Source organism: Arvicola amphibius, chromosome 5 (assembly GCF_903992535.2).
Source record: "Arvicola amphibius chromosome 5, mArvAmp1.2, whole genome shotgun sequence".
Taxonomy (NCBI): domain Eukaryota; kingdom Metazoa; phylum Chordata; class Mammalia; order Rodentia; family Cricetidae; genus Arvicola; species Arvicola amphibius.
The window spans coordinates 50,429,232-50,442,386 of NC_052051.1; the positions used below are offsets into that span (position 1 = coordinate 50,429,232).

General features: G+C 47.3%; 1 protein-coding gene across 1 annotated transcript in view; it reads left to right on the forward strand.

The window, feature by feature from the left end:
* Fbn1 (fibrillin 1) overlaps positions 1 to 11,997 on the forward strand; it is a 205,486-nt gene extending 193,489 nt beyond the window's left edge. Inside the window, exons 61-66 of the mRNA XM_038330599.2 lie at positions 195 to 311; positions 553 to 681; positions 1,513 to 1,632; positions 5,532 to 5,763; positions 9,393 to 9,567; positions 10,701 to 11,997. Of these exons, the coding sequence (XP_038186527.1) occupies positions 195 to 311; positions 553 to 681; positions 1,513 to 1,632; positions 5,532 to 5,763; positions 9,393 to 9,567; positions 10,701 to 11,090 (1,163 nt within the window). The 3' untranslated portion in view covers positions 11,091 to 11,997. The remainder of the gene's footprint in view (positions 1 to 194; positions 312 to 552; positions 682 to 1,512; positions 1,633 to 5,531; positions 5,764 to 9,392; positions 9,568 to 10,700) is intronic.
* Positions 11,998 to 13,155: the final 1,158 nt, after the last annotated feature.

A 13,155-nucleotide genomic window follows, 5' to 3' on the forward strand; every position in this document is an offset into this window, starting at 1 on the left:
ACGTTTCTTTAAAGGGAAGTGCTCATCCTTGGATCCCACAGAGCTAAGGTCTCCTTGCTGAGTCCATCACCCACCTTCCTGCCAACCCTTTGCTTCAGCTCTGTGTGGGCCCCAGTGTCCTTCAGGGCGTGGAGAGACTTCCTGTCTGAGCGCAATTGGGCACGGCTTGAATTCTGTCTTGCGCTTTCTTGCAGATCTCGATGAATGTGCAACCAAGCAGCACAACTGCCAGTTCCTGTGTGTTAACACCATTGGTGGCTTCACATGCAAATGCCCTCCTGGGTTTACCCAGCACCACACTGCCTGCATAGGTGAGTAGAAGGAAACCCTGTGCAGGGGGGCCCAGCTTTCCTCTGAGAAGCTCTCTCCTTCCTCTGCTGTGGATAACAGTACACCCTGTTCAGCACGTGGGGCTGCATCTGCTGGACTGCATGCTCGCCATGTGAAGTTACCCACCCTACTTTGGACTTCTCTGGGTCGTTCTCCTCCCTTCCTCTCCAACCACAGAGCAGCTCTGGGAAGTGTCACTTTCTTCTCCCATGCTTCCCCCAGATAACAATGAGTGCACATCTGACATCAACCTGTGTGGGTCCAAGGGCATCTGCCAGAACACTCCGGGAAGCTTCACCTGTGAATGCCAGCGGGGGTTCTCGCTCGACCAGAGCGGTGCCAGCTGTGAAGGTAGGTGCAGACCTCAGCTGCGTCCCGCTAGAAGCACTTTGCAGGGGTGGCCCCTGTGGCTGTGGGTGGCTGTGAGTTGCAAGAACGATTCTCTCTCCTGGTGTGGTGGTGCACATCTGTAATCCTAGCACTTGGGGGGCAGAGTCAGGAGGACTGCCACAAGTTGCAGGTCAGCCAAAAACAAAAAATAAATAAACAAAAAGGCAAAAAAGAAGGCAAAGAACAAAAAAGGACCGTGAGCAAGGAGCCTAGCAGATGGGCTGTTCGCTTGGGCCCCAGGTTCTAGAAATGGATCTTTAGTCTCATCTTGCTTGTCGATGACACGGGCCTCTTCTATGTAGATCAAGATTGGGTTTTTTGTTTGTTTGTTTGTTTGTGTTAACGATCTAGTGTAGTAGGAATAACTCAACAAAAGTACCTTGACCTCTGACATTTAGGGCTAGAGTCCTGAGGTTTCTCCAGCATGGACAATACATGTAGGAAGTAACTCTTCTATAAATGAATAATTAAATATTTAAATTTTAATTCTTGGGATTTTATTTTCTTATTGATATTTCCTGGTTTCTAATTCCGGTATAAATAAACAAATGTATTTTCTAGAGCTGCCCCACAACTCTCTGTGGTGAATTGGTGTCATTTTTACCTGTAGACTTTACCAGGAATTTCTGAATATTAATGTAGATATTCTTAATGCTTTGCTAGAATAGCTTTTTAGGAGAAAAGAGTCTTTCTAGCCTTGCCTTCTGGCTTCTCAGGCGGGTGGGTGAGGCTGCAGAGGACCCGAGAGGCAGCTGCTGACGGGGCTCACTGGAGACTCTGCTTCTTTTACAGATGTGGACGAATGTGAGGGCAACCACCGCTGCCAACACGGCTGCCAGAACATCATCGGAGGCTACAGGTGCAGCTGCCCGCAGGGCTACCTCCAGCACTACCAGTGGAACCAGTGTGTAGGTGAGCAGCTACTGTGCTGTCCTCAGCAGAGGCATGGCTGGCGGCTCCTCGCGGAGCCCGTGCCTTCCTTCTCACCAACCGCAGCCCACTGGCAGCTGCTCTGCCCCACTTGAAACCAAAGGGAAGTGGAAATCTTATAGGAAAAAAAAGTATGTGATGAAGAACGCTCTCGGAATAGCTGGGATGAAATGCCCTTAGCCTTCCTTGACACCATCAGCCTTCCTCATCCCCTGCACTGTCAGCCCCCCACACTGGGGATATCCACAGTATCTAGTTCCTTAAACATTTTTGGTTCCAGGAAGGTTGTGGCCAGGTCGATTAAGTCAAATAAGTCAGTTAAGAAGCTAGAAGGGGTGTGGGGCTCTTGTTGGCCCCAAATCGCAAACAGGACTCAGAACGCTCAAGAAATAAAGTTATCTAGAATGACTGCTGCCCTGAGCTGGAATGGTTCCCTTGTGTGGGGCTATCCAGAGCAGGTCTCCTGGACCAGCCCCACCAGGGAGCCCGCTCATAGCTTAGCAGAAGTTTGCTTTTCTTGGAGGCTAACTTAGAGGTCTGGGGCCATTAACTCCATTCCTTTCTGGAAGCAAATAGCAGATTTCAACTCTCAGCTAGAGTGGAACCCCTCTGGCCCTACAGAAAACAAGCCAAAAAAGCCTACTCTACACTTGGGAGTTTCTTCCTGGCGGTTGCTAACATCACCACTAACCTGGGTCATGTGACCCTGGTGCCACAGGTCAGGGTGGTAGGTTTTAATCTGTCCCAAGGAGTGGTTTTCCTGGGGCTTTAATTGAAATTTTAATTAATTAAAATTCTCTTTTTATATAAAAAGGAGGAAACTCTCACCAACAAAAACTGCAAATAGAGGTACAAATCAAGCTGTTGAGAAGGGTAGAAAGCTGGATTCCGTGTGGAGTCAGCTGCTCAGGGTACACAGGATGGAAGGGGTCAGAAGAAATGCAGTGCATGTCAACCAAACCGCTGTGTTTGCAGATGGCCAAGACCGAATGTGTGAGCATGTGATTCCCAGGCTGCGGACACCGAGCGCGGATGACTGCTTCATCTGTGCTCTGCTGCCCCAACCGAGATGAGCAATATGAATTGAAATGTTTATTAAATGTTATCAGAAGTAAAATAAAATACAAAAGTTTATGAGAGGGAAGGAGAGTTCCCCACCAGAATGAATATTTACAGAAGCCCACAGAGCGGTCCAGGGTTGACCGCTGGAGACTCTCCAGTTTGGCATCTGCCCCAGAGAGGAACTCTTCTTGCCTTCCAGACCAGGCCAGTTCTGCTTGCATCCTGAGAGGCACTTGGTTCTTCCCTGTTAGTCTGCTCTAGGAGCAGGTAGAATTAAGGAGCAGATGGAGCTAATGTTTGCAAGCATCATTCTTTGTGTGATGATTTTACTTCGCTCTTCTAATGTCAATCCACTTTGTGCCTTTTAGCAAAAAGCAAAATAAATCTCGCACTAGATTGACAGGTCTTGCCCTGTAAATACCCATGCCTCATGGCTTTATAGTCTGGAGCCAACCCATGTGAGGAACAAGAGATCAGAGGCTCTGATGCTCCACACAGATCGGTTTTGGGGGGACTGAGAGCAGGTGGAGAGGATGGAGGGGCCATGGGGTCAAGAGAAAATGGCAGTCCCCGAGTCTCTACTTAAGTAAACATCCTCTGCTCTTTACTCTGCTTAGCGTAAGGTCTGGTGCTTATGGTCTCCACTGGTATCCATAGCCTACCTCATTCCTTATTTAAAGTAAGGAAAGGAATGCGGACACTGATATATTTAATAGGTTTTTTTTCTCTTTTAGGATCCCTGTAGCCTAAGGGACCTTGGGTTTAGGCTTGAGATCTTTGGATTTAGAGAATCTTCAAATAGGCAAAGTCAGGCTAGTGACTAGAGAGAAGGGGGAAAGGAGGAGGGAAGGGTACATGCCCATGAATAATATCAGACACACAGACACTCTTGATACTGATCTTTATATTATCAGCAAAAACCCTCGGCCTTCCAGTTTTACACACCCATTTACTAACTTCAAATAAATGGCATGAAAGTAGAAGAAAGGTTATCTGGGAAAAGTAAGGGGATGGGCATAGAGACAGGGGAGAGGGTACAGGAAGGTGGGTATGGTAGAACTGTACAGTACACTGGATGACAATGTATCTATTCAACACATCACTGTGCACGTGATTCTGAGCCAGTTTAAGTATTTGAGGGCTGGTGAGTTGACTCACTGCATAAAGGCTGTTGTTGCCAGTGCTGATGACAGGAATTCAGTTTGGAGAATCCCAGAGTGGAAGGAAGGAACAGACTCCCACAAGTTGCCCTCTGCCCTCCAGGCCTGCACTGAGATGCGCTCTCCCTGTGTGCATGCATGGAAACATGACAAACACATGTTTTTAGAAGGTACTTATTTAGAGCATTTGGAGAAAAGAGAAGAGCGTTGTTCTCTCTGAACAGCAAAGGTCAAATTAATTACAGGAGAGAAGAAACACCATTTTCAACATGGGTGTGCTCTTGCGGGCCAATATGGTATATGAAGGACGTGGTTCCTGCGAGGGTCTTGGCCCGGCTGCTCCTCTGTGGAAAGCCCTAGGGAAGACCCCCAAAGCTCGTGGGACGATAGGGAGGCTTACATAAACAAATGTGGAGCACCTCTACATGCTGGCTGTCCTGGGCGGCTCCAGGGAGCGCACTTGTGGCTCCTTGCTTCCACTGGCAGTGGCCACCCACAGAGGGATGATGGCTGTCCTCCAGAGAGAGTGCTGGGGCCCTGGAGACAGGTCTTAACAGCCAGTGCCCAGCACGCCCTCCAGTGGCAGGCCTAGGAACGAATATTAGAGATTTCAAAAGTTTGTAGACTGAAGCAATGAGAAAGTCACAGTTGTCTTCGTTTGAACTAAAGTTTTTAAAAGTTAGAACTCTGGGGCTGGAGAGATGACTCAGTGGCTAAGATTTGCCAGCTGCTCTTCCAGAGAGGACCTGAGTTCGATTCCCAGCACTCACAATTGATTATAACTCCAGTTCTAGGGGATCTAAGAGCCCTTTTCTGGCCTCCACAGGTACTGCATGCATGTGGCATACACTTACACATAGACAAACAATTTTTTAATTGTTTTAAAAGAGTTATTCTATTTTCCTGTCTCCTCCCTCCAGACGGTGCAGGCTCCTATGGGTAGGCTGCCCTGCAGAATGTGCCCTTACAGATTTCTTCCGCCACTGCCTAAATGTCTGCATGGCATCTCTTCCAGCCATACTTAGCTTTAGTCGTGGCGCAGATGCTGGGGCCACAGCTGGTTTGAATAGGCTTTCGGAGAGAAAGCAGACATACCAGCAGGTGCGACTCAGCCTAAGCATGGGCACCTGGAGGTCTTTGCAGACCTTTTGAGAAGGAGGTAAAGTGGGGTGGACTCCCCTGTAAGACATCGGTCTTCCCCAGGGAGGCCCACGGTAGCATCTGCAGAAGTGTGGGTCTCTTCTTTGGTGCTCTCCATCCTGCAGGTTCTTGTGAAGCAGGAACACGGTAACTGTATGCTCCCTTCCCACCTGCCCTAAACCCCAGTTATAGCTGTGGTCCTGCCTCACACGGAGCAGAACATGCCAGCACTGGCTTTTGGTGAGACCTGGAGTCCGAGGCTCCTCACAGTGCCATCCGGAGTGCTCTCTGTGAAGTGTATTTAACCTCCTCTACCATATTTAACCAGCGTGGCAGGAGACTCCCTCCTTCCCTCCATCTCCACAGCTTTCTCTCTTGTTCTCTCCACTCTGACTATACTGCCTGCGTTCTCTCCCTGAGACCCTACCTATCTGGTCAGTCATAAGGAGCATGACCCAGATTCCTCCTTGAAAGTAAGGCAAGCATCACACATGTAGTGTTCTCTCGTTTCTGCCGCAGATGAGAACGAATGTTTGAACGCACACGTCTGTGGGGGTGCCTCCTGCCACAACACCCTGGGGAGTTACAAGTGTATGTGTCCCACCGGCTTCCAGTATGAACAGTTCAGCGGAGGCTGCCAGGACATCAACGAGTGTGGCTCGTCGCAGGCCCCCTGCAGTTACGGCTGCTCCAATACTGAGGGTGGCTACCTGTGTGGCTGTCCTCCAGGGTACTTCCGGATAGGCCAAGGGTAAGTATTACTCGTCCTGCCCTTGATTAGTGACTGTCAGGTTCATTTCAGTTATCCCTGAGAAAGTTTGAGAAGAGCATCTGTAAAGGGGCATATCCAGATTTCTAAAAACTCCTAGAACATCCAACAGTGTAGCTACACTGTTCATATGTCACTGTCCGGTGTCTCTGACTCAAGCTCTTAATCTTCACATCCTACTGACAAGGAATTTATTTCTCCACGAGCACCCTGCTGTATCCACCCACTCCGAGCTGGGCCCACCTGACACACCTGAGCGCCTCCCTCCCGAGAGAGCATAGGAGACTCTCACTTGATTTACATTGCTTTCTTTTCTAATTCCTGTCAGGCTAAGCCAAATGGATACCTTTTGCTAAAGATCTCTTACAGTCTTTAAAGCATCTGTTGCCCTTCACTCTTAAATTTATATTGGAAAGGATCAAAAAGCACATTAAGTATGAGTTGGAATAATTGCCTATAGTTTCCAAGTAGAAAATTTTACCAAATGATGTGAATATGTGTGTGACAGCTGAGGCAGAGAAGGGACGCTGCTTTGCTCAATGGCTTAAAATTTTAGTAAGTTTTTAACTTGAGGTCTTCCCTAATAACTTGCGTGTACATCCAGTACGTGAATCTTTTTTGTTTGTTTTGTTTTTTAGGGACAGGGTTTCTCTGTGTCTCTCTCTCTCTCTCTCTCTCTCTCTCTCTCTCTCTCTCTCTCTCTCTCACACACACACACACACACACACACACACACACACACACACGCACACCACTTATACCAGATATGAACCCAGTGGTCCTAGAGTCTCTGACACACTGGCTTTCGGGGACTTATTTCAGTCTGTACAAATGTCAAGGTAGAAGAATGTTCCGTGGGAAGCTCTCGGAATGCCAGGAGTAGGACCCAGATTCCCAGATGTCTGTTTGGCTCTCAACTGACTCTATTATTTTTTTTACAGTTGAATGCCAGAACCATTTTTTTTCCCAGCAAAAAATTGTGACACTCCAAACTGGCTCTTTGCCAATGGGATTTTGTAGTCACATTTCTTCTAAGTGGTGCTCCTGGGACAAGGACATACTGGAGGGAAGTTCTGAGCCAGAAGCCAAGGCTACAGACTGGGGCTTACTTCCTGGAACCATCGTGTGCATGGAAAGCACAGGATGGGCCTTTCCACCTTCCTCCTCCTCCTTGTCTATCTGTGTTCCATGCTGCTAGGTGAAGAGGAAAAGAAGCTTAGGAAGACCCTGGGAAACTGGAAGAAGCACTAAAGTGTAGTGAGAAACAGCAGATATCCAGAGATGTGGTGGTGTTGGGAAGTCTGTGGACCAACAAGGAAATGAGCAGGGAAGAGTAGGTCAGCCGTCTCAGAAGCAGTTTAGTAGGGACCGGTGTACATTTCATGGTAGAAATCCACCTTTCTAATCTGGCCTCTCTGTGATGTCACTAGAGTGAACTTTACCCCCCAAAACAAGGGTTGTTTTAGGATAATTCCTAGGTTCCCGATGCATTTAGAAAGGGAGCCTGACAAAAGCAAATCAGATACTGTGTGTGAGGCTTAGTCTATACCGAAAAGCAAGGAAACAAGGATTAGATCTCTCTTGGGTATGGGTTTGTTTATCAGCCTTCACATGAGTCAAATCCCATGGCCCTAGTGGTTTTAAATGACTTAAAATTAAACCATTTCCCACAGTTGGGCAAGCTCTGCACTGATTCATGCTGTTTGTGAGAATATATTGTATATCTAGGTGGTGGGGTGCAAGCCTTTAATCCCAGCACTCGGGAGACAGAGGCAGGTGGATCTCTGTGAGTTCAAGGCCAGCCTGGTCTATAAGATGAATTCCAGAATAGTTAGAGCTAAAACCTAGAGAGAGAGAGAGAGAGAGAGAGAGAGAGAGAGAGAGAGAGAGAGAGAGAGAGAGAGAGAGGGAGGGAGGGAGGGGGGAGAGGGAGAGAGAGAGAATAAATTGTACATCTTCACAGCACAGTACCGTGATGGAGGAGGGTCTTCTATCAATCTGTTAATTTCATTGGTTAATTAATAAAGAAATCTGCTTGGCCTGATAGGTTAGAACATAGGTGGGTGGAGTAGATAGAACAGAATGCTGGGAAGAAGAGAAGTGAGTCAGATGCAATGAAGCTCTGACCCAAGATGGACGTAGGCTAGAATCTTCCCAGTAAGCCACCCTTGTGGTGCTACACACATTACTAAATATGGGTTAATCAAAATGTGAGAGTTAGCCAGTAAGAGGCTGAAGCTAATGGGCCAAGCAGTGTTTAAAAGAATACAATTTGTGTGTTGTCATTCCTGGGGCTAAGCTAGCTATGCGGGAGCTGGGCGGGATGAAAAGCAGACCTGCCCGCAGCTCCTACTGCAGTACCGTACCAACCCTCAGTCCCCGCCTGGATATCTCTTCCTGCCACCGTAACATCTGCAAGAGTAAACTGTCAAGCAGAAGTGATTGCTTAGAAAGTGGGGTGGGGAGGCATGGTGGTGACAAGGGAGCAGGAGGAAGTGGGGTGTAGGAGCAGGGCATACTCCCTGATACCCTCTTGAACCAGCATGGGACAGCAGTGGTGGTGAAGGCAGAGGTTAGGACATGGACATAAAGCATAGAAACATGAGCCGGGCGGTGGTGGCGCACGCCTTTAATCCAGCACTTGGGAGGCAGAGGCAGGCGGATCTCTGTGAGTTCGAGGCCAGCCTGGTCTACAAGAGCTAGTTCCAGGACAGGCTCTAGAAACTACAGGGAAACCCTGTTTCAAAAAACCAAAAAAAAAAAAAAAAAACATAGAAACATGGAACATAAAAACGTAAAAGGCTGGGGTGGGGGAGTTGGTAGCAGCAGGAGGGTGGCAGACATGGGAAAAAGAAAGCCACTAAAACACGCTATGTCCATAATATGTCATAATGGTATGACACACATTATATGCCAACTTTAAAAATTAAAACATAAAAATCAAGGTCACAGCATAGGCAAGAATATGTTGTCCAGAACAGAGGCCCCAGAGATGGCCCACCTGCCCACTCATTGCTGTCTCCTAGAAGTACAGCTGGCAGGGGAGCTTGCTGACCCCCATGGGGCCTGATTCATAAAAGAAGACATTTTGATGCCCCACCGAGTCACATGATCTCCTTCACCCTTGTTCTTCAGTTTTCAGTGTGTCCCCTCCCTGAATGAGTACTGCAAAGGCTTGTGCCAGTAGGCTGGGAGACGAAGGGACAAAGAAGTATGAAAACCAGTGTCTTGAGAGACAGGACAGGAACTCAGGGGACTGAGCCTTTGGTATCTGCATGATTTCTAGAAGCCGATAATTGTCCAGTGGGCAATGTGATGTTACTAGCCTGGCGGCTGGGCGTCCAGGAAGCTGGACATCCAGGAGATTGGGTACCAGGAGACAGGACATCCAAGAGGCTGGGCATCCAGGAGGCTGGGTGTCCAGGAGACTGGGCACCAGGAAGCTGGATATCCAGGAGGCGGGGTACCAGGAGACAGAACATCCAGGAGGCTGAGAGTCCAGGAGGCTGGGCATCCAGGAGGCTGGATACCAGGAGACTGGACATCCAGGAGGCTGGGCATCAGACTACTGATTCTGATGGATACTGCCTTTGTGCTCCTTTCTGCGCTAGGCATTGTGTTTCTGGAATGGGCATGGGCAGAGGAGGCCCAGAGCCACCTGCCAGCGGTGAGATGGATGACAATTCACTGTCCCCAGAAGCCTGCTATGAATGTAAGATCAATGGCTACCCCAAACGAGGCAGGAAACGGAGAAGCACAAACGAAACGGACGCCTCGGACATCCAGGTAGGTCGGAGTCTCTCCTTGTCTGCTGATATGTAAGAACTCTTGGGCCCCTGTGCTTTCCTCCAAGGACACCCCAAAGTGTGAACAGTCTCCCCAGACAGGAAGTCCAGTCATTCTCCTGACGCTAGCCACACTTTGCAAGAGGCTATGCGGCTTTAGGGGTTTGTGTTAGTTATTTAATTTGGCTGCCTTTTGAGAGTGGCAGTTTGAAAAGTTTTCACACACTTGCTCATTTCCTCTGTCTCACGGAGAAGAAAGTCAAACGCCCACCCGTTGTCTGCAGAAAGGACAAGGTCTGAAGTCAAGGACAGCAAGTGGGCAGAATGGCATGCACTCATTCCCCACACAGGGAAGTCAAGGTCTAGAAACTAGAGTCTCCTCCACGGAAAAAGAGCTGCAGGGAGTGAGGGGGAACTTCGATGTTGAGCAGAAGCCTATGATGCTACGTAAAGTCAGAAATGCCTGCTTACCCAGATCTCCTGGCTCCAGGCTGGGAGCATTTAACCTATCGCAAGCAGAAAGCTTAGGTGAGAAGCAGGACCCTTAGCAACTCATCACAGACAGGAAGTAGGTCCATGGGTGTGTCCCTTCGAAGGAGATGGTTTGTGTCCGTGAGCAAAATTGAAACAGACAAGTTCTGAGTATCTGTGCGGCAGCCCACCTGCTGTGGATTGGGAATTAAGTCTTCAGAAAGAGAACAGTCTATGTACAGTGCTTCAGAAAGAATCTCAGTGTCTGAGTCACCCAGAAGGCTTGTTACAGAGGTTGGCTGGGAACAGCCCCAGGGCTTCTAATTCGACAGGTCTGAGAGGGGCTAAGTATTTGCACGTGTAATGGTTTCCAGGGCTGCTAAAACTGCTGGTTCAGGAACCACACTTTGAGACCTAGGGAGAGCCTCCCCCTCCCCCAGTACAAATGATTTCAGTCTGACTTTCTTCCTGTCATCAATTTAATTCTTTGAAAGCACATTTGCAACTTAAACCGAGTGCCTCTGAGTGTGCATTTTCAGCATAGCGCAAACAGCGCAGGCAGAAACCTTTGTTTGGCTTGAGACCTGGATAGCTTTTTTCTTTAGTATGCGAACTACAGAACAAATTTAGTTGGATTTAAGGCATTGCCGCATGTCTTTCCAGGATGGGTCTGAGACGGAAGCCAACGTGAGCCTCGCGAGTTGGGATGTGGAGAAGCCTGCTAGCTTTGCTTTCAATATTTCCCACATCAGCCACAAGGTCCGAATCTTAGAACTCCTGCCGGCCCTTACCACTCTGACGAACCACAACAGATACTTGATTGAATCCGGAAATGAAGATGGCTTCTTTAAAATCAACCAGAAAGAAGGGGTCAGCTACCTCCACTTCACCAAGAAGAAGCCAGTAGCCGGAACCTACTCCTTACAAATCAGCAGTACCCCACTTTATAAAAAGAAAGAACTTAACCAGTTAGAGGACAGGCATGACAAAGACTACCTCAGCGGAGAACTGGGCGATAACCTGAAGATGAAAATTCAGATCCTGCTTCATTAATTCACCATTCAGAGACCAAGTAATTAAAATAAAAGCAACTTTAGGTAGGTAGAATTCTATTTTCCCCAAACCAGAACCTTCACATCGTGGTACAAGCATTCGCCAAGCCAATCCGTATAAATGAGCACTATTGTTGAATGACATCAAGGTACAGCGATGGCCCTAGGTCAACCAACCACCTTCTCAGGCTTCTCATGAGCAGCTGAGCTACCTTGTCATCTGTGTCGGTTCCTGAAAACTGGGACACGAATATCCACTGAGGTTGGCCATGCATGCCGACAGGCTACCTACCTTTCCAACTGCCATACAGGAATATGTTTCCAACTGTTTATGAACTGTTCCGTTTGCTTTCAAATTTCCAAATGTTGCTTCTCCGAGTGCAAGTAGTAGGTTGGCCGTTGATGATGTCTGTTTGGTGCTAGCAAATTCTCAGAATAGATGTATGGATGCACTGTAAGAAGTACACAGGTTAGAAACCAATTTGCCAGGTATCCAGTTCAAATACTTCGTTCATTTCAATCAACCAACATTAGTTCAGTAGCTTTTCTCACTTATGAGTATAATACATTACATGTAAATTAAGTGTGTGTATACTGTAATCGTGTTATTTTTATCATTGAAACATTTATAAACTAGAATAATAAAGCCCTTAATGTGAGGGTTTGTAATGGTGCTTATTAAGACCAAAGACTTGTTAAACATCTACACCATGTGGTAGTGGAATCTGTGACTGGCCCGCTTGTGCACTGAGGTTGGGGAAGACACGGAAAACAGCCTCAGCCACCAGAGGATCACCAGTGTGCATGTGCAATATGCCAGACTCACTCTCAGTCACTCCTGTCAGCAAGGGGTTAATGTCATAATGTCACAATAAAGTGATCCTACTCTCCCTCCCTTTTTTAGTTTACTCCTTGGTTTTGTGTTCTCGTGTGGATTTGAGGTTGGGGGCGGGGGCCTTTCTGGAGGGGAAATAAAGTCTCCTGGGTTTAAAGTATCCTTGGTCTGTTATCTCTGGCTTCTACGGGCATGTAACATAAGCACCAGGAGGAGAAATTGCATCTTCACTTGGTCCTTTGATTAGCGATTACAGATTGCTGAGTGCTTGGTTCCTTATCTGACTTACTAGGAAGACGGTTAGATTGCAGCATCATTCCTAAAATGTGACCCTAATTAATCTGTGGCTTCTAAACTCCCAGGTTTAAGAACTTCTGAATGTAAAACTCAGTCATTCTTTCAGAGCATTTGGACTTTGTGCCCCTTCCCCTCCGGTACGCAGCCTTGGCAAGGTGTCCCATCTTTCCCCCTGAACATCTGTTGCTGGTCAGTGCTAGGCTAATTATAGAGAGCCCATGGCAAATTGAATCCAACTGAATGCTGCAACTCTTGGTTTTCAAATGTCCTAACTTGAAAAATGCTGGTTTATTTTAAATGCACTATTCAATATTTAGCTGTTAATCTCATTCAGTTAATAAGAGAATTTTTTTTTAATTCCTTGGGCCAGCAAAACAGTTTGTAGTAGTGAAAATAAGAAGAGTTGAGCTTGTTACGTGAAGGGTGGGTGAGAGTGGAATTTTCCAGGCCATGGGAAAGTTCTCTCCAATTCTTGGAAGCCTTCGGCTAAAGCCAGGGGAGTAGGCTACCATCTATGCTTTTCCAGAAGGCCAAACTAGTGTCAACTGCTATAAGCCTCAGTTTAACACATACCTTCCTAATGAGAAAGCTACCCATTGGGGGGATGGGCTTCCTTGCAATATACTGAGTTCAGCTGGGTTAGACAAGGATGCTGGCGTCCATTTAACGCCTATGGGTATCTTTTTTTTTTTTAAATCTGACTTTGCCGTCCAGAAGAATCTTGATCGTGATTGTTGCTCAGTAGAGAGGAGCTGGAGATGAGTGGGCTCGGTGCCTTGAAGAGAAGGCTAAAATGCAACTTGGAATTTCCTTTTAACTCTGCACCTATCTCTCTGTGATAGAAGTATATTAAAATTGCTAGAGAAGAATTGATAACACATGTCAAACTATGGTTTTCATATGGAAAATGTCTTTGATAATTTAACCAGAACTG